We start from the raw sequence: 21239 nt of genomic DNA on the forward strand, positions 1-21239 counted from the left end.
CAGCAAAAAAAAAAGTTTCCATGCAATAAATATTTCCATAATATTAGTTACAACCAACAGTACTTATCACATACAACCTTGTTATGATCAAGCCGAGTCGTGACAAACCCCCGTGCTCCTCAGAAAAGTCCGTAGATGACGTGAGCTCTTCCCCTGAAGGTTTCTCATGTTTGGCTTCACTTTGAGTTCAGCTCTGAGTCTGGGAAGGTCAAACTGTCCTCTGTAGCTCTCATTCAGGCTCCTCAGCTCTGACTTGGGAATTGTCTGCTTGAATTTTGGGAACAGTTGTGAATAAAGCAATGCAACAAACAGCAGCCCCTTGTGATCTTCAGAATGCTGTTCAGGCTACTAAAACTGGTGAGGGGATGATGCATTTTTGTAGGCCAACCGGGGAGTTAGCATCGCGCTGGTTCTATTTATGGGATTTTCCATCATCGCCAAAAATAAGCTCTGTGACAAACACAAGTTTATGATACTTACACGTTTTGTTCAGCATGATAATCTTCACAGATGAACACCACGTTTGTGAGTTTTGAAGTGTAAATGAAAAAACTTGGGTGGTTTGTGGCAACCTGTCACCGTGTTTCAAGCTGATTTTTTGGCTACAGAAGTGTTTTGTAGAGCAGTTTTTCAAGCGACATTTAGGTACCACGTATTTGTGTTTTGTAGCAAATTATAACTGTGTTTCGAGACGTGTTTTGGGCATTGAAAGTAGGTTTTGTCGAGACAGGTTGCAGTTTTTCCAGATAGTTTTGGGCACACTTCTGCCCTCCCTGTGTTTTGGCGTGAGATTTGGCAGACCCATAAGCGTGAGACACACAGCAGATGAATCAGTGGTAGAGTGGGATGTCGGACATGTCCGCGCTACGTCTCATATTTCAGTTGAGGAAAAGTTATATCGAGATTGATATTGTTATCGTTTTATTGCCCAGCACTAAGTGACCTGACACTAGTTTCCAGCTGCTTTTTAGGCACAAAACATGGCTTTTCTGTAGCAACCACTTATTGTATCCAGCAACTTTCAAGGCACCAAACATGGGTGTTTTGTAGCAAACTGTCACCGTATTTTGAGCAGTTTTTTTTGGCGTTTTATAGAAATACTTTGCAGCACCAGCAGTGTTTAAGGCACCAAACATGGGTGTTTTTATAGGAACCTGTCACTGTTTTTCCAGTTTTTTGTTTGTTTGCATGTTTTGTAGCAGCTTGTCGCTGCACATTGAAGGCCACTCTATGACCTTTTGGCTAACATCCAAACACAGAGATCCCCAACGCCAGACTGGTACAGACCTCATCCTGCAGGACCACCATCGACTCTGACACACATTTGATCCGTGCACACAGGCCGGGGTCAAAACCACCGACACGACACCACAAAACCACATCATAAACACAAATAGATATCAGCTGCAGAGTCATTCTCACTGACTTTAGTCTGCAACAGAACTTTAGTTTTGGTTTGTCATTGTGTGATTTTCCAAAACATGATGAGACTTTCAGTCAAAATCACAGAGAGAAAAGTATTGACCGTATAACTTACTCCCCCCTAATGAAGCGTGCTGCAGCCTGAGGCCGTGAATAAATTGCTTGTGTTGCTGTGTCACGCACATGAACACACTGACACACATTATTACTGCGTGTGCTAACTTCTGCATGACCTCTTAACACCGGCGCTTCATTATCAAGCTTCAGATTATTATCACTAAAAGGATTCAAAGAAAACCTGCGATGAAGACGCACCAGACAGCAATGTTTTCACTCCTCAACATCACAGCTGCGTCTCCGTCCACAGCTGTCTGAGCGTCCTCATCGGATCAATGTCACGCAGCAGCCGCTAATACCCAAGGATAGGAAAGTCTGAATCAAAGTGGTAGCCATGGAAACAACCCAGGCCTGTTTCCACCAGGCAATCGATGAGGTTCTGTGTGTGTGTGTGGTGGCGGCGGGCCGGATGTGGCGAGGAGAACCCCTGTCCCACATTCAGACACAGACCCCCTCGTCCTACACAGCAGAGTGGACACAAATCCAGACGTAGTAGTGAGGACAGAAGGACGGACGGAGGAAGACAATGGGGAAACAAGCTCAGATCCAGGTTTGGATGCTGATTTTGGCCCTCTGCGTGCACTCTGGGGCCGCTGCTGCAGGTGAGCTTTGCCTCATTAGTGAATCATTTGTGATCCAGTTTTATTTTAATGTTCTGCAGCACAAAGAGTTTGTTTGGTGGTTCTGGGCGTGTAGGCCACAGGCGATGCTGTAAATGAGTTATGTGGTTTTTGAACTAATAACAGTAATTACAGATGGTTTCCTTCTCATGAAAATGAATGTGTCATTTTGATGAAGTGCCCTTAACCCTTTGAAACCTGAGCAAAGTGGCTTAATTTCTTTCAAAAATGTGGAAAGGCAAAGAGCAACTAAAGAAATGACCCAAAAATTATCAAATTATCAATTATCAAAAAAACAAAAAAAAGAAAATGACCCAGAAAAGGTGCTTTAAAATGTTTAATTATATTATTGTAAACATAGTCAAAATTATTATAATTTTCCCTATTTTATTTTTTTCCTAGACATGCTCCCTACCTATTACTATTGTTATTATGATTATTATTATTATTTCTCAATCTACTAATTTATTGCAATTTGTTGAACATTTTTTACCAAGTGGCTCTTTTCTTTCTTTTTTTTTTTTACCATGTTTTATTTATTTTTTTAGTTCATCTTTTTTAGTCTTGATCCTGCAGAAAAAAAAAATTAAATAATGCTAATAATAATAATAATAATAATAATTTATTATTATTATTATTATTATTATTATTATTATTATTATTATTATTATTATACAATAGTACACTAAAATAGCGTTTCCCTAACCTCTCCTCGCGCACCACCAGGCCTGCATGTTTTAGATCTCTGCTGCAGCTGATTCAAACCATCAGTTTGTTGTCGGCAGCTTCAGGAGTTCATAATGAGCTGATCGTTTGAATCAGCTGTGTCGGAGCAGAGAGATCTAAAACATGTAGGACAAGTGATGCTGAAGGAGAAGTTTGGGAAACACTTTTCTCACATGTTTTTGCCAGTTTGCCAAATCTCAGTTTTGAGAAGAGAGTGTAGCAATTTTTTGTTGTTACCAGTTTGTCACAGGCGCCATAACTGTTGTTATAATTGAACCTCTAATGTGTGTGTATACTTTTTTTTGTTAATATTTGGGTAATTTTATAAGTTGCTCTTTCTCCATGTCTTAAAAGATGTCATGCCGATTTGCTTAGATTTTGAAGGGTTAAAATCTGATTTTCCAGTGAAACCTTTTCTTGTACTTTGACTCATTACCACTGAATAGCTCCTCCCACATGAACGGCCTGCACCTGAAACTGTCTGTGGTCCCGTCTGTGATTTAAACGAAACGTCGCGGCTCGCAACTGCATTTGTTCCTTTTTTTTTCTTTTTTTTTTAATCAGGAGGAAAGGAAGTGCCAAATATTTATGAAGAATCAGAAAGAGGAAGCTGTCTTTGCTAATACGAATCAGGCCTCAGATCCTGTCAGTTCCTGTCTGCAGGGTGGTGGAGGTGGAGGAGGGGCGGCGTGCTACAACCGCCTCAGCTGATACAAAGCTTTAATTAAACGTGACCCACAATCCCTCATTATCCAGACAGCAGCTGGACTGATCAATGTCCTGGATCTGGATCATACTGCCCCACTATCTGCTCCACTAAACAACTGACATGCAACCTCTGCACGTTCTCCAGGAACCGCGGAGAACGTGCAATCATGTTTTTAAGAAAATCCTTTTAAATAATATTTTAAAAAATATTGGAACAACTTTAACACTTTAAAATTCCTTTAAAATAATGTGGAAAAATCTGTTAATCTGCCGATTTAATTTTTATTAGTAAAAAACTTTCAAATGTGTGTTCATAATTAGTGCATAACCCATAAAATTCTTTTAAATAATGTGAAAACATTGTTGCAGTAACATGATTTTATTAGAAATGAACTGTTGAAAATTGTGGTAATTAAGTGTATAACACTTTGAAATTTTGAAAGTTTTTTTACTGATAAAAATTAGATCTATCTAAAAAGAATATTTTCACATTATTTAAAAGGAATTCAAAAGTGTTATATATCTAATTACCATAATTTTTAACACAGTTAATTCATAATAAAATTATGTTATTGAAACTATTTTTCACATCACTTAAAAGGAAGTTCTTTAACATTTTAATCTCATGTTCAAAGAATGATTTAAGGACGTTTATTATTTCAAATGTTGCTGTGAGGTTGAATGCCGACTAAGACGTAACGTTTAAACTGCAACACTGTGAGGATGTTTTGGTGATGTTGAGAGGTGACAGATCTTAGAACGTTCTTTTATAAAACGTGCCAAAAATGTTACAGAACAAATAACGGTTTTAAAGCAACATTCAGAACATGTTACAGATCTTTTTTTTTAATGAAAATGTAATGTGATATGACAAAAATATAAGTACATTTTTTTATGTTTACAGAGAAACTTCATGAAGAACGTTCTGGGAACTTAAAGAAAACATGCTGCTGAAAACATTACGGAAACATTGCATTGTACATTCTCAGAACGTTTTAAGAACCAACAATTGCCAGCTGGGAAAGCTGCTTAAAAGTTACATTTTTCTTCTAACTCAGAATATTCCTCCTTCTCTTCCCTCCACCAGGCATGCTGAAAGTCGACTTGGTGCAGGACGGAGGCGGCGCCGGCGGGGACACCATCGGCCACTCCCTGACGCTGGTGCAGCGCCTCGAGGCCCTGCTAGTTCAGGGGAACGGCAGCGACGTGTCGCTCAGGGTGGAGACGCCCAGTGCGGACGAGGTGAAGGTGATCCAGGCGCACTCGCTGGTGCTCTCCCTGCAGAGCCCCGTGTTCGAGGAGATCCTGCTGAGCCGCAACAGCAGCACGCTGGTCCTGAAGGAGAGCTCCGACTGCGCCGCCGTGTTCGACAAGTTCATCAGGTGAGGTTTCATCCTGCTGCACGAAGCACTTCCTCCCTCTGTGTGATTGACTTATCTCGCCCTCTGGTGGCGTGACGTCTGCAGCTGCCGCCCCACATCTGACAAACAATCGATGAGCCCAACGTAAAACAAACTGACCACCAGTGAGCTGCTGCGCGGCTCGATAGCAGCTCCTGTGGTGCAGCAGTAAGACATCCAGGAGCCTGAGCTGCAGCAGCAATCAATAACTAAATCTATTTTTATCTCGCATGCTAATGAGGTTGATCAAAACCTGAACTGCAGATCTGCCATCTGCCAGACTGACTGAGCCTCTTAACTCAGGTTTTAAACTGGACTTTTTCCACAGAACCAGAGTTCCCACTCATTTTCATGGACAGAATTCCAAAACCTTCCTATGGCTTTTCAAGGACCCATAATAAAAAGAAAAAATTATATTTTTGCCCCACTTGCGGGGCGTATTTTTAAACATATCAGATTTAGGGTTTTCTACAGAAGATGACTGTAACAGTTTCTTTACATGCAACAAAATTCTGTGATTCAAAATTTTCAATGTTTTTTTCTCCAAACTTTGATCACTGATTTTTCACATAATCACAAAAGCACCAGTTAAAAAAAGAAAACAGAAAACTACAAATGATTTATATGGTTGTCTGGATTTGAGAAGGAAGTTTTACATCCACTCGCATTAATTATGTTAACAAATGAATCCACTGGGGTCTCGAACAGTTTCGATTAAACATCTGGAGTCCGCTTTGTCCGAGATAAGACCGAGTCAAAATGCGTTCGATTCAGATACGAGACCCTCTAAAAGGGATCTCAAGACCAAGACCGATTTTGAGTACCACGACACCAGTGGTTTAGACTTTTTGAGGCCAAATTGAAAAAAATTCATTGCTTGCGAATGAGTTGGTGTGGCATTACTCTGTATAAAAACTCCCCTCATGCATGTTTTTGGAGCAGCTGTTTTAGCCTGAATGGTCGCGTCCTGTATGCATTTACGTTGTGCTTCAAATGCTCCTACATTAACCCTTTCCTCCCTCCCTCCGAGCAGGTATCTGTACTGCGGAGAGATTTCTCTGCGTCTGGATCAGGCCACGCCCTTACACAAGCTGGCCACTAAGTACCAAGTGACGGGTCTGCAGCAGGGCATCACCCAGTACATGACCCAGAATCTGGCCCGGGACTCCTTGTCGGGCCACGTGGCGGGCTGGTACGAGTACGCCCTGCAGGCCGGGGACGTGACTCTGAGGGACAGCTGCCTTCAGTTCATGGCGTGGAACCTGTCGTCGGTGCTGCAGAGCGGGGAGTGGGTGACCATCAGCAGCCAGCTGCTCATGTCGCTGCTGCAGCGCTCCGACCTCATCCTGCAGAGCGAGATGGAGCTCTTTGCGGCGCTGGAGGCGTGGATTATTCAGAACGAGCCGGACGGGTTGACGGCCGAGAACGCCTTGAGAGCTGTGCGCTACGCCATGATGCCGCCGCGGGAGCTCTTCCGCCTGCAGACCCAGTCGTCAGTCTTGGCCCGCTATCAGGAGTCGGTGCGTGACCTGCTGTACATGTCCTACCAGTTTCACTCTGCGTCGCCGCTGCACATGGCCAAGTACTTTGACGTGAACTGCAGCCTCTTCATGCCGAGGAACTACCTCTCGCCGGTGTGGGGGGCGCCGTGGATCATCAGCAACCCTTCACGGGACGACCGCAGCACCAGCTTCCAGACCCAGCTGGGGCCCAGCGGTCATGACTCCAGCAAACGGGTGACTTGGAACGCACTTTTCTCGCCGCGCTGGTTACCCCTCAGCATGAGGCCGATGTACACGGAAACTGGCGCCATGCAGCCGACACGTGTGGAGGGAGGACGCCCTCGCATCATCATCACACCGGCTACGTCCAGCGCAGACTTCGCCGGGGTGAACTTCCAGAAGACGGTACTTGTGATGGCGCAGCAGCAGGGGAAAGTGGTGGTGAAACACGTCTACAACTTCCACCAGAGCACGGAGGAGAACGGCGACTTCTTGGCCGAAGCAGACCTATACCGCCGGACGTCTGAGTACCTCATCGACAGCTCGCTCTTCCTCCATATTGTGGTGAAGCCGCTGTACCAAACCCTCATAACCAGCAAGAACTGACTCTCTGCCTTCCTCCCCTGCCCCTTTTCCACCTATTTAGCTCTGGTTCCTGAACCGTTCAGGACTCAAACCTTGATCTGACCGATCCAACGGTGTGAAACAACATCTCGCTCATATCATCACGGGGACGTGAATCTGAATCCTCCTCGTGTGTGATGTTTGGATCGTTTGTCTTGTCTCACATAAAAGCTGTTTTCATTAACTAACACACCAAAGCTTGACTCATGACTGTTGATGACGAGCTTAAAATCACGATGAAACATGTCTAAAAGGATAAATCTATTTTTTCTTACTGTCAAAAAATCCCATGAAAATGCACAAAACCTAAAATTAAGTCTTGTGTATGTATCAAAGCAAAATGTGGATCAATTGGTGCTGAAAATAATCCCAAACAAATGCACGTTTTCCTCCTTCTTTCTGCTGTTAATACTCACTAGATCAACTAATGTGTGTTCATCCGCAGCTGAAAGTAGTGCCCAACAAATGCAGTATTTCCTACTGTTTAAATAACGTTTACTGAAAACTACAGTGCCCAGATGTTTCAGGAAATACTGAACCTTTTGTTTTTTTTGAGATGGTACACCATGAAGTTATCAGCAATGACTGGAAGTTGTGTGCAAACGATGGCCAAGACATGTGGCCTGATGGGGGTACTAATACTAAAAAAAACATCTATGAACACAATATAATAATAACTAAGCTGTAAATTGGATTGACCTGAAATCCGACGCATGAGTCCCAAAAACCAATAATGTCTGCCTAACTGTATTTTACACCATTTAAAAGTTTTCAAAAAATCCAACTCTTTTCCATCTCCTTCTAAATTTGCAAGGCTGATTCATTCCAAATTTTACGTGGATCATTACTGGACAAAGCTTATCAAAAGTTGCATTAATATTGTTTTTTTTTGTTGTGTTTTCCAAGATATTGTCACATGAACTTCAAAAAGGACGTGGCTCAGTACGTAAATCACCCAAACTCAGTAACCGATGGGCCAATCATCACGAAACTTGCAGAAAATGTCCACATGAGACACAAAAAGAGCATCTACTAACATATTGCTGAATAGTGGATTTATTGACAATAAGAAAAACAGAATATCTCCAGTCTCACCCTTTATGCTCAAGCTTTCTGTTCCTGCATTTTCTTTGTATTGTTTTGAAATATTGGTGCTATTTTAACCCCGTTTACGATTGAGGGGTCACGGCTGTCATTCATCACCCAGTGCGCACTGATTTGGTGATTTGCAGGTCAAACTCCATTTAGATATCTCGGTTCAAGCTGTTAACTCACCTACATTCAATAAATCACAACACGCAGAGTGCAGACAATAACGGACATTTTTCCACAGCAAATAGTGCTTACGCATTTTGCAAAGTTATTGTTTTTCGTATAAGAGTTTTTGAAAATATTCATGCAGCTGCGTCTTCCCGATGGCAATTTTATGAATTCTTTAAAAATGGGATGAAAAGGATCAGACATATTTTGTCGGACTTTTTGTTTCACATGCGGTTAATACAAATATCACAATTCTTTTTGCTTTTTTCCTAATAATTTTATTGGCCATGCTTGTACATTTGGACGGTCTGCTTTTGTTCTTAGGCCAGAAACAACTGAGACAAAGACATTTTCGACCTACAAATCACTAAATCGGCTCACTGGGGTCATCCTGTTGAACTTCAGGTGCTGCAACATGCACATTTTTACTTTTATTTTATTCATTATGTGTTTAAAATCCACTCTTTATAAGCTTTCACACCATGTTAAATGTCAGAGTAGCTTGTCATTAGTTCATTAACGTGATTAAAGTCTAGATTCACTGTTGTATTAATCAATGTTACCTTATAATAAAGATTTTTACTGACGTTTTAAAAAGAAACTAAAAGTGCGTCATGAATGTCGTTTGATTTTTTTCATCACTTCACCACCACAAACAAAAATAATCCAATTATTTTACTTTAGTCAGGTCTATTTTATCTATACTGGCAAATTAATGGTTTGCATCGCTGCCAAATTACCACTTTGCGATTGGCTGCTGTTTCTGATCAATATGAGACAAAATCCAACAGTTTAATTTTGAAATTTAAACACTCAAAAACACAATTTCTATTGACACGGCTTTTTAACTCTGATATGCATGTTATTTTAAACAATTTTTTTAGAGCCACTGTGGACTAAAAAAAATTGTTTTTAGTCAGCAACATTTAAGAAAAAAACAAAATGTCAGATAACACGATTTTTTAAAATTCCAAAAACACAACATTTGATCATTTAAAACTGGAAATAACTGATATTTTATCCCAAGCCCAAAGATTAAAAGGTATGTTATAAAGATCTTAAATAAAATAGGTCTAATAATGACAATAGCAACAGTAACAACAACAATAATAATCATAATGTTGACTTGAAAACTGATATCTCAAACAAAGCCCAAAGATGTTAAAAAAAAAATTAAAAAAAAAAAAAAAAGTTTTTTAAAAAACCTACAAGAGTCAAAACGAAGCAAAATTTCAGAAAACACATTGAATAAAATGTAACAGCATGTCAGAAATCAAAAAATCAGAAAACATGAGTCAAATTTTTTTTAAATCACAAAACAGAGCCTTTTGACTTAAAAATACTTGATAACTTTCCCCAAAACCAAAAAATTAAAGAGTATATAATGAAAAATCAAATAAAAAATATATATATTTATATTTAAACAAATAAATTAAAATGTTTCACTTTAGTTACTTTTCACCACTGCACAACACAATGTACGTTCACAGTGCACACATAAAAGCGCCAGATACAACAGAGGACGCTGCCTAACCGCTGCAGACTTCATTTCCCATTATCCTTTGCGCTCCAAGCAGGAAGAACGTTCTCTCGCAGGGGCTCACACTGATCCAAGTTAGGAGCTTTCAGCTGCCAGCCTTGGCCCATCATGTAAGTGCTGCGGAGAATTCTTTGCAGTGCAATTGCAAAAATTACCTGTTTTCCCGTCGCCTGCGGGGGCCGTGCAATTGTACCGCCGCTCCTTGCACGGACACGCACGCTCCGGACGCAAAAAGGCTCCAAGTGCATGAAGATCGAGGCTTGTATTTTGCATCTTTGTTGCAAAAGCAAGCCGCTGAAGCTCCAGTGCGAGGGCGATGGAGGGAGGGAGTGAGAAAGAAGGCAAAGTCTTTTGTGCTTCCCCTCCCCCTCATCAAAGCAAAGGGGAAATGTCTCAGCCAAAGGGAGGTAAGAATATGAAACCGATCCGTGCAAAAACTACCGACGTGCAATCACGGCTGCACGGTTTGCAACATGCACCGCTGCAGCTCGAGCACGGCCGGTGCATTTTAAAGTTGGATGGTTTAGGAGGGTCAGTTGCATTTCCTGTTCAAGATGTTCCCCTTTGCACAGTTCCTGGTAAGACGATGCTATGTGTACTCACTCATATTGACGTTATTAGCGGCGCGCAGGCAGGCAGGCAGGCAGGCAGCGGGGATGTTGGGCGCCTTTAACAGTCACGAGATAGACAAGGACACTCTTTATAACTCTTTATAATCAAACTCTGCGCGAGTTGATGCACGGCTCAAGGTAAATACACGAGAGCCATGTCGCGTGCAGCGCCGCAAATATGCGCGGTTTTGGTGCAGGAGGGCAACATGACGTGACAGCCTGGCTGCAGCTGTCAGCGGTCAACTTTGAGTGTTTATTGGCCGCCGATTTGTTTCTGCTTATGGGACAGAAAATGGAAATCTAATAATAGAATTCGTTGTGAGCGTTGAGTTCAAGAACAGGAGCTATTAAAATACAAGTGTCCATTCTGTCAGCTGCACGGTGTGTGTTTCAAACCCCACTGTCCACTGATGTCCAGCTCTGTCCTCAGCGTGCACAGAACAGCAAGCATGTCACCAGGGTTCCCCACAGTCATGGAAATCCTGGAAAAGTCATGGAATTTCACAATCGCACTTTCTAGGCCTCGAAAAGTCATGCAAATAGTAAAAATCGTTGAAAATGTTGGAAAAATCATTGAAATGTGTTTAATAAATAAAATATATTAATGTAGCATAACATGCCTTCCAAGCTGGGCCTGCGGGTTGAGAAGGCATGTTTTGATTTTTTTTGTTTTTGAAAGAAAAAAATGGCTATTTTTATAGAAAACTTTAAAATGTGATTTTTCTCTTTTATTATTTTGAGTGATTTTTGTAGAAAACTAAAAAAAAATGGAGATTGGTTTTAAGAAAAGGTGATTGGAAGGCATTTTTTCTTTAAAAGTTTGCATTTTTTCTTCAGATTTTTTTTTCTTTTTGGAGATTTTTATAAACTTTTTTAGGAATTGTTTTTTTTCTTTGTTTCTTTTTATTTTATTTTTGGAGATTATTATAAATAATTAATTATTTTAAATTCATTTTGACTTTTTAGTTCAGGAATTTTTTTGAGAAAACTTTAAAGATTTTGGAAATTTGTTTTAGGAAAACGTGTGATGGGCATGTTTTTGAAAAGCTTTGCCATTTTTTTTTATTTCTTTGCCATTTTTTTAAAATAGAAAATTTAAAAAGATTGTTTCAAGAAAATAGTTTTTAAAGGCATGTTTCCGTTAATTTCAATTTAATTTTATTTCTTTTTAGTTTGTGGCTATTTTAATAGAAAACTTAATTTTTGTTTGTTTTCTCTTTTTTTTTTAAATGTTTTTTTTCTTCAAAAATCACCTAAAATAACATCATTTATTACAGCCAGAAACTGAAAAAACAGAAATTATCATTGGATTTTCACAGTTTTGACGGTCCTTGAACACATCTTGTGGGACGCTGAAATTATGTTTGAACAGAGTTTGAATCTGACAAAAAACAAAGGGAGGGAAAGAAAAGTATCAAGTAAATTCAAGTATCCTTGAAAAGTCATGGAAAAGTTTTGAAATTTTGTTCATGAAAACATGTGGGAACCCCGTGTGACACTTTGACCCCGACTCGTGTCAGCGCTGACGGGCGCCGCTGAGCTCCGTCCTGCAGCCTCTGAGCCCTCACATCATCAGTGAATGCAGCAGAGAAAAACAGCTGCAGTGAAAGCAGCTTTTTCCTCCCGTGTACCGTGTTTTCCAAGAAGTCCAAAGTGGTTCATTGCACAACATGCAGCACGCACACGCACACACACACACACACAGACACACACACACACAGTGAGAGGCTGTGCACAGGTAGGAGACAGAGCCCCCGATGGTCGGAGCCTCTCACTGTTTATGTGCTACAGTCAGTTGTCCTCCCACCTACACACAGGAACTGTCTTGTTGCAGCCGGTTCATGATGATGAATAATGCACAGACATTTTTTGTATTTGTAGATGAATGAGTCGGTTTGGGACTTTCCTGAGAGCAGAAGTAGGTTTCTGTTGTCATTCATTGATGTGCAGGAAACAACACACACACATACACACACACACACACACATACACACATCTACAGCTGAAGGGAAGTCGATTAATTGATGGGTTGATTGTTTGCACTGTGAAGTTTTCGGCTTGACTTTTTGGAGTATGAAATGACGCGGGCGATGAAATTACTTCTGCTGGTCTCCTCTCGGCCTGATGAATTGTTTTCGCTGCAGCTGTGTGAAAGCACGAATCCTTCGTAGTGTTGATACAGATCATTCAAGTAGGTGTTTTTTTGCAAGGAAATTGTCAGTGCAAGTTAGAATTGCAAAAATAGCTTTTGTATATTTCAGTAAAAATGAAAGGCCACTTGTTTTAAAGTAGACAGATTATCGGCCTGGCTGTTTATCGGGGCGGATATTTGGCATTTTGCAGATTATCTCTGTTATCTGTTTTAATGATTGCAGATAAAATTAATGAATTAAAAAGTGCAAAGGAAGTGTCGGCATGGGAGGAAGTTTTACTTTGTATTATATTTTTATTTATTCATTTTTTTATTCATATTTTACTTGAGTTTAGAAAAAGGTTGCAGGGAACTGGAAAGTTTTGTGTTGGAGTTTGTTATACTTCAAATTCTAAATATTGACAGAAAGATTTTCATTTTTATTGCAAATGCATATTGGTTCCAAATATCTGTTATCGGTTTCATAAACTGCTGATATTCTGTATCAGTGTTAGTCCTAAAAAAAACAATATTCCAAAGCAAATAGAGTTTACCGGGAATGAGTTTTTTTTGTAGGCCAACCCGAAAGCTAACGTCGGCCTGACTCACTCGTCAGAAAGCCTTTAGGACTTAGGTTTTAGGCTCAATACTGGGTTTTTATAAATCTCAGCCCCGTGGAAAAGCTGCTCGACATGGCCTTTGGATTCAGTTACATTTTTCCATGTTTAAATAATTGTTACTGTTGTGCTTACAGCTTTTTGCACTGGTAAGAAAACCAGTTTGTGCTGGTTTGAGGTAGAATTAGATTAAAGTTTTTCAAGTTGCAAGTTGTTCTTTATTATTTATTTCCGTTGCACCGTGTGACCTAGAAAAGCCAACCCCGTGCAGTTTTGCTAAATGTTTTTCCCAGATCACCTGAAATACCACCTCACGTGGGCGTAAGAACTTTTTTTTGCGATAAATTAAATTTTATTTTATTTTTTTAATTGATGTGTTTCCATTAGGCGTTTTTTATATTTACAATTTTAATTTGCACAGTTTAAGGGTTAATGGAAACCTGTGTGATGAGCACATTTGGGCTGGTACCATAAAAAGATCCAAACTACTTACAGTTCCTCTGACACAGACTGAACAACATAAAAGTGTTGTATAACTGACACCTACTGAAGGAAATGAGTACAAATCTGCAGCGCTAAAATAAGCTCTGCGTCCTTGTGTTTTTATTGAAATCGTGCCAGACTGAGTCAAGTCCTTTCACCCTGCTGCTGCTTCTGTTCTCACATCACGTGCACGTAGAGTGTGTCCTCCTCGAGCGCTGCCCTGCGTGGCCCCGACACTTTGGCCCTCATCATTGTCGCTCTGTGCTGTAGCGCGCTCGGCTCGGCAGTGACGGCGGCCCTCCCGGCTCGTGTCCCCTCTGCAGCCTCGGGCGGCCCTCGCGCCCCTGCACAAATGTCCCGTTTGTCATGCAAATGCGGGCTGCGTTTTTCAGCTGCACAGATACTAAATTTGCTGTTTCGACGGGCCGATTGTTGGTCCGCTTCCAGGCCTTTAGTGCAGGAACAGTAGAATTGTTCAGAGCATTGTTCACATGATCCACTGACTGTACTTCTCTTTTCGGGGGGGGGTTGACTGAGTGCATACATTCAGACTCCTCTGACTGCACGCCAGCAGCAATATTCAGGACATTTAAAGCAGTTTGTGTTTGTTTCAGCTGCGTTGCATGCGAGCACAGGTTTATGCAACTGTGAGATGTTGCTGTTCTTTGCAATAAAGGAAAAATATGAGCGTGCGCTCTGCTGAAAATGAGAGAGACATAAATTCAGGTCTCCTGGAGTACGTCTCGTGGTCGTGATGGCAGCAGGTTTCCACATTTCGCTGCTGAAATAGGATGAGGATGTGGAAGGGAGGGGGTGTTGCACTGTAGCATGGCCGTGCAATGCAGGATACTGGCTGCAAATTAAAGGGATCGCTTAGGTGATTTTCAACCAGCTTTGGTTCAAAACAGCATGGGTAGTGTGTAGCTTAGGGCGGCATTGTAGTTTTACAGTATACCAGAGTATTTAGAAATACTGTCATTAAGCTTTTAAAACCTAAATATATATGCTTTAGTCTTTACAAAAACACATAAGCAACAAAGAAGAAATCACCAAAAATTTGCAAGAAATTTGTAAAAAAGTAAAAGAAAATTACCTGAAAATAAGTTTAAAAAAAATAAATAATAATAATAATAATAATAAAATTAAAAAAGTAAAAGAAAAGACAAAAAATGACCTAGAAAAAAATTTCTAATAATTTTGTAACGTAATTTTGAATTTGTAGTAGGATTTTTAGGTTTTTTGGCTCTTGAGCAAAAGTGTTCTTTTCCTCTGTTTTTTTCTGTCATTTAGCACCAATTTGAAAAGTATTTACGTCTTTCTGCTGCAGCCTAGTTTGATTAAAAAGGCTTCTTTCCAGCAGTGAAATGTTTCTTTAATTGCAGGTGATTGTAGATGTTGATATGCTTCATTTAATTTCAAGATGCATGTTTTTTTTAAGTTGATCAGTTTGTCTGGAAAACTAAAATGAAAGCTTAAATTCTCTTAACTGTTTAGATAAACAGGTTTGCACTACACTGGAGTTGCATGCACTTGATGAGCGAACATCATCTGTCTACCAATCAACAACTTTGTTTTTGCCAAACATTTCTCTCCACGTGTGGAGGTTGATTTTAGGAAAGTGTCTGCACCGGCTGCTGTTTTCTCCGAGCGAAATTTTAAAAGGGTTGTAATCGTATGAGAGCGTCCTGAAAGCACCCTTCACGCAGACGTTACCCCTCAGTCAGCAGTTTTTGTACATGTATGCCTTTTTTTAAGCTCTAAATCAACATCAGCAGCTCTAATTAGCACCTCAGAAAATGACCTGCAGTAAATTGGCTCATGTGTCTTTACATGTGTGCAGAAAGAAAACAGAATATTTTACACGTGCTTCTAGGAGGTCGAGCTTCAACCAAAGATTATGAGCATAACAGAATAATCTCTATATATGTTTCTGATTGAATGTTTGATATATTAAATGTCTGAGAAATGTGTGCTCAGGCCTCAGGTTTAGTAACTTGAAGGAACATTTTTAAACTCTGTTTGTTTTAAATTATATGTGCTTTTGCCCCTGGCCTTTGGATTTTGAATAACTAAAGGTAATAATATTGTCTGTTTGTTTATTATTATTATTATTATTATTGTTGTTGTTTTTGTTGTTGTTGTTGTTGTTGTTGTTGTAGAGGTAGTATTTTTACATTTTATTTATTATTATTAATTTATTTATTTAATTGTAAACAAACCTTAAATACAAAATAAAGTCTGAAAATGCTGAAAAGTTACCATAAAATGTTCCTGAGCCCAAATTCATAATTTATTTTGCATTTTTCTCGATGGAGGAATTAAACAAGTCATTTTCTAACAATCAGCTAATTGATTAATATTCACAGCGTCATCTCCAGGAGCAGTTATAGTCCAAAAATAGACACGATGGTTTTGTTTGCTTTGCTTTGGGTGTCTATCATGTTTTCTGCAGATGACGACATTCACGTCACGCAGACTCACAGCTGCGTGGATGATGTATGTTTCGGGCTTATTGTCTGTGTTCTCAGGCTGCATCAGTGACTCCGTTTTTAAATATTTTGCAGTAGAACGGCTGTTTGCAGACGATGTGGCTGATGAGTGTGTGTGACACTCACCCTGGTTGTGTGTGCTGGTGGATCTATAATACAGTAAATGACCTTTGTGCATAATGTGTCCTGTGTGTTACTGTGGCGGCATTCGTCTCGAGCGTCAGCCGTTTTGGGACTTTTACAGAAAAGTGGTCTACATTCAGACATGAAGTGATGTTAAAGGGTAGCTTTGGCATTTTGTTTTGCCATGTTTTTGTGTCTAAGTAACTGATGTACACAACAGTTTTTGACACTGGTCCATCATTGAGAGGCCAGAGTAACAGCCACACTGTAAGCAGATGTTGCGATTGAGCACCTTTGCTCTACTTCCATTAAAAATAGTTAATTTTGTTGTAGACGGGATCAGATTGCTATTTCAGGTGTGAATTTTATTTTTCGCTTGATTCGGCCTGTGCCATGCGCTTATCAGTGTAGTTTTGCCGTGCGGTCATTGTTAAGTAGGGACGTGTGTAGGCGGGGCTGACCAGAGCTCCTCACCATGATGCCGGCTCTCATGCTGCATCATGTTTGTTGTACTATTTCTGTAGTTCAACACCTTCTGTCAATATTTGATTGATTTTTCTGTTATCTTCTTGCTTTTATTTCTGACTTGAGGCTCAAATGCCGCCACACTCCTGATTTGAAACTGGACGGAGCATCTTGTCTGTCAAAGTGGCTGTTGCCTTTGCTTCGTCTTATTTACATTGGTGAGCTGTCTCTAGTCTCGGACATGAAGTAGGATGTTGAACACGAAGTGACTTGGCACATCGAGAAAGCGAAGTCAAAAGCAAATTACGCCTTCTCCTGTTCAAAAAAGTGTTGCGGTTCATTTTTAATTTCACCGATTTGAATCTCACATATTTTGTATCGATTTTTGACTGCCTGGCAATGCATCATTATATCAAGCCCCCAGGAAGTGCACCAGGTGTTGATGCAAAATTTACATAGTGGCTGAAAGTGGAATTACACCAGTCGGGTCGGTCACGTGATGCACACTGGCCCAGAAAGCCTTTTCCTCATTGACATACATCAGGGAAGAGATGTCTGTAAATCAGTAAATCATTTTTTTGTGAGCGTCATTATATACAAGCCAGAGCTGGAGATCTATATAAAGGTCAGTGTCAATGTATGTACTAGGTTTTGGTACAATTTGTTCAAGATTTTGAGGTGTCAAGCTGCTCCTGATGACAGGTGAAAATCGATAGAAAAGGTCTTGAAATTTTTGGTAGTTGGTCCAAAACGGCAGTCCAAGATCACAGTGGACACACGACAGCTGCTCAGACTCACATCTACAAACCAAACAGTTAAGGTCAAGGTGAACCTGCAGGATCTCTCAGTTTATTTGGGTCTCTATCATGTCCGTCCCAGGTATTTGTCCTGGATTCTGTCGGTGGAAGCGGCTCTTCCTCCGAGGTGACCTGACACCCCGACGCTCTCCGTTTCCTGCACTCGAGTTGAGCCGAGTGCACAGGAAGAGTAGCGCGAGCCGGCGACCACATGATTCCCAAAGGAGCTTCTGACAGCTGTAACCTAAAGGAGCTGCCATCTTTGGAAGTGTAGAGTATCTCACATACTGCCAGAGCTGCCGGCTGGAGTTATTTTCAAATCTCTCCCTCCCTCCTGTCCTGTGTTGCTCTCTGTGTCTTCCTGCCCCTCCTCGTGTCGCCGCCTCCCACCGTCTGCGATTGATCCGTCTTCCTCCGGCTCTGTGGAATTCCATTGAGAAACTCTTGGGATTGTTGGAATTCCAGCCGGAGTGCATGTGTGGGTTAGCAGTGGGTGGCGTGTACCCCCCCCACCCCCACCCCCCCGTGATCCAGGGCTCATTATCACGCAGGGCCGGCCGTCCTCTGCCCTCACACGGCGAGGCTTTCTGCACGCATGTTTCTGCACACTCTGACCGCCCTGCAAACCTCCCCGTCAGCAGTATTTTTTCCTCTCGCTGCTCACATGCATGATGAGGCCGATTGCATGCTCGCAGCGGGCGTGGCAGGAGCGCAGGCACCCATCTGTGGCCTCACTCTGGCATTTCGCTGCATACTTGAGCTCATGTGCTGCAAATCTGTGGGAATCATATGTACCGCTGCTTTTAATTAACCCCACGCTGCCTGCTACAGGACGCAAGTTCAGTGCTGAGCTCAGCAACAGGAAAGGAAGGAATTGTGTTGTCGAGTTATGCAACATAATCTGAAGAACAACTGAAACTGGATATTTTTAGATTTCTCACTGTTTCCTAGTCAGCTTGGTGGAAAGTAACTAAGTACATTTACTGTACTCAACCACAGCTTGGGGTATTTAACTTGAGTGTTTTCCATTTCAAGTTACGTAATACTTTTACTTCACTGCTTGTCAAAGGGAAATATTGTAATTTTTATACCTCCGTGCCGACGATAACTGAGACTGGGACAGCATCCTTCTCATTTCATGAATGCGATTTCTCCAGAAGGCTGTTGGAATATTTTTTTTCTAATTTGGCACAAATGTCCATGATGAACTGATCACATTTTGATTGTCCATGATCAAAGGTCAAGTTCACAGTTGTCTTACACCCATTTCATTCTTTTAAATGTGATATCTCAAAAGCACCTTAGTGGGAGTTTCCTCAAATTTGGCACAAACGTCCCCTTGGATTCAAGATTGAACAGATTAGATTTTAGTTCACCTATTAGCAACAAAACAACATTTTTACATGTAAAGAGTAACATATAAAACCTTTAAATCAAGGATCGGAGGGCATCATTACTTTCTGTTGTGATAAAAGCGGAGCACATGCTTCTTCCTGTCAGCCACATAGATTACATAACCCACCGCCCCTCCGACCCCCCACCACCTCCTCTCTCTCTTTTCTTACACCTCTGTTCGCTCCTCTTTTTTTGTCATTTCATCTCGGTCAGTAGCTGCAGCTCTGAATCCGCTGTGTTGATGCGTGTCACTGTGCATGAGCTGCATGTTGCTGTGATTTGCATGTTGTGCTGCTGGATCGCCTGCATCACCACAACATGCAGCTCCTCTTAACCCACTGTACTTTACAAATCTGTGCCTGCAGCCAACATTATTCCTGTCTCGCTCTGTGTTTATCAAAGTGGGCTGGAACACACTGTGCATGTTGATATGCACGCAGAGGTTTGCAGAATAAATGCTTCGTCCTTTGAGGAGCACGCTGCCTCTCGTCTCATGATCTGAGCTCACTGAGCTCTAGATTCGGTTGCACGCAGAAAGAAAAAAGGATGCTGTCGCCTCATTGCGATTGCACATTGCAGCTTTTGTTCTAACATTGTTTGAGGTCAATCAAGTTTTATGTCAGGTTAATGCAATGCAAAGTATTTATTGATCTGTTGTCTCAGTGTGGAACCTGGAGTCACTCCTGCAGAGGAAGCTGTTTGTTGTGAGCAGTTGTCTCATAGAGCAGTGAAATAAGGAGGAAAGCTGGTCCACATGACAAGAGGAACTGCTTGGTTTTGGGTGTGGATCTGGATCTAATCCTTTAGCGCACAGCCTAGAAAGTGTCAAATAAAAAGCCTAATTTGTGTTCTTAAACTTGTAATTTTTGCAGAAAATATAAAAAACCTTTCACTGTTCATTTTGCACTTAATGTCTTTAACCCTTAGGGACTATATAGCACATTTTACGCACTTTTAGTTTTCAGCAGTTTCATGCGCATAGATTAAAATAATGACAAGATTGCGTATTTTTGTTTAATCAGTGAAATTCCAGCTCAGCTCCTACAATAAGTCTAAAATACACCGTGGAAACTAAATAGTTACATTCAGACTCTTAAGGTAAAAAATGCTCCATTGAAACCCATTCAAACTGACATTTTTGATCCCACAGCCATCAGAGCAGAAAAACAGGACTTGTATTATTTCTGGGTGTCATTCTGGGCTTTTGACTCTGAATTTGTCATTTTGACTATTTTCCATAATACATGCTATTTCATTGTTGCTGCTAATCATTGATATATCCCAGGCTGTGCAGAGCGGTATGTGTAAGTATTTAATACTGCACAAAAAATAATGTAAAAAAACAAAAACAATGTTGTACTTTGCATGTCGTATTTGGAAAATAATTCTTTTTTTAATTCTAAAAACATGACATCATGACAAAAACCTGATATATAAAGGGTTAATATTTATAATGATTATGCAACAATAAATAGATGTTTTTCTACAGAACTAGGTTTAATATCTATGTAGGCCAGCCATTAGGAATTTTGTGCAAAAAATATAGAAAAATATTAAAAATATACAAAGGGAAAAAAAGAAAAAAAAACAATACAGAGGACAAAAGTGCAGCACCGGTAGCAACGTAAACTGTATGGCATGAAGTGTTTTTTCTATGTGCAAAGTGCAAAATTCAACATATGTTGGTTGTGTGCATGTATCATAGATCACTGAATAAGACAAAGAGCTTTATTGCTGATACAGTAAAAAAACTAACACACGGGGAAATTTCCTGGAAAAAAATAGATAGATGTGAAAATAAACTTTTTTAAAAAAAAAAAAAAAAATCCCTAAATATATAATTCCTTGCAACTAGTGTAACATTTCTCATCAAGTTCCTCGTTTCCTGTTTTCCCGTGTTTCTGAGAGAAATTGCACCAACTTGCTGAAGGTTCAAATGTTTAAAAAACATGTAAAAAGCATCTGAAAGCAGCACAAGAAAAGTAATATCGTTCTAACTTGAACTGTAAGGTTCATTCAAGTCAGGTTTTAGACTTTAATCAAACTTTTGCATTTTTTTTTTAAAAAACAGGCGTCCAGTCACTAAAGTAGCTGTGTTAGCAGCAGGTTAGCAGCTGTGTTTTGATATTTAGGTGTCAACAAATATGGAATTTCCTTCTTCTCTTTCACATTGTTATATATTTGAGCATTTTTGGCCTCCTCTCCTCAG

General features: G+C 40.5%; 2 protein-coding genes across 4 annotated transcripts in view; both read left to right on the forward strand.

Moving 5' to 3' along the window:
- Positions 1 to 1988: 1988 nt before the first annotated feature.
- On the forward strand, positions 1989 to 8681 carry btbd17a (BTB domain containing 17a). Its single transcript, XM_088070248.1, has 3 exons — positions 1989 to 2141; positions 4681 to 4975; positions 6027 to 8681. The coding sequence occupies exons 1-3, from the start codon at positions 2066 to 2068 to the stop codon at positions 7099 to 7101; spliced, it is 1446 nt and encodes a 481-aa protein (XP_087926374.1). The 5' UTR covers positions 1989 to 2065; the 3' UTR covers positions 7102 to 8681.
- A 1246-nt stretch (positions 8682 to 9927) lies between these two features.
- Positions 9928 to 21239, forward strand: part of map2k6 (mitogen-activated protein kinase kinase 6) — a 35297-nt gene continuing 23985 nt past the window's right edge. The window contains exon 1 of one of the 3 annotated variants that reach the window (XM_042507890.2): positions 9928 to 10326. In XM_042507890.2, the coding sequence (XP_042363824.2) occupies positions 10236 to 10326 (91 nt within the window). In that variant the 5' untranslated portion in view covers positions 9928 to 10235. Of the gene's footprint in view, positions 10327 to 10390; positions 10498 to 21239 lie in introns of those variants that run through there. The other 2 variants (XM_042507891.2, XM_088069735.1) reach the window with 2 other exon arrangements.

The sequence above is a fragment of the Plectropomus leopardus genome, chromosome 19 (assembly GCF_026936395.1).
Source record: "Plectropomus leopardus strain MGB_pleo_1.0 chromosome 19, ASM2693639v1, whole genome shotgun sequence".
Taxonomy (NCBI): Eukaryota; Metazoa; Chordata; class Actinopteri; order Perciformes; family Serranidae; genus Plectropomus; species Plectropomus leopardus.

What these genes read in the sequence shown, in the direction of transcription:
- btbd17a (XM_088070248.1), top strand. Translation starts at nt 2,066, where the DNA reads ATGGGGAAACAAGCTCAGATCCAGGTTTGGATGCTGATTTTGGCCCTC. An exon ending in CTCTGGGGCCGCTGCTGCAG is followed by an intron (nt 2,142 to 4,680) that starts GTGAGCTTTGCC and finishes TCCCTCCACCAG; the next exon opens with GCATGCTGAAAGTCGACTTG. An exon ending in GTGTTCGACAAGTTCATCAG is followed by an intron (nt 4,976 to 6,026) that starts GTGAGGTTTCAT and finishes CCCTCCGAGCAG; the next exon opens with GTATCTGTACTGCGGAGAGA.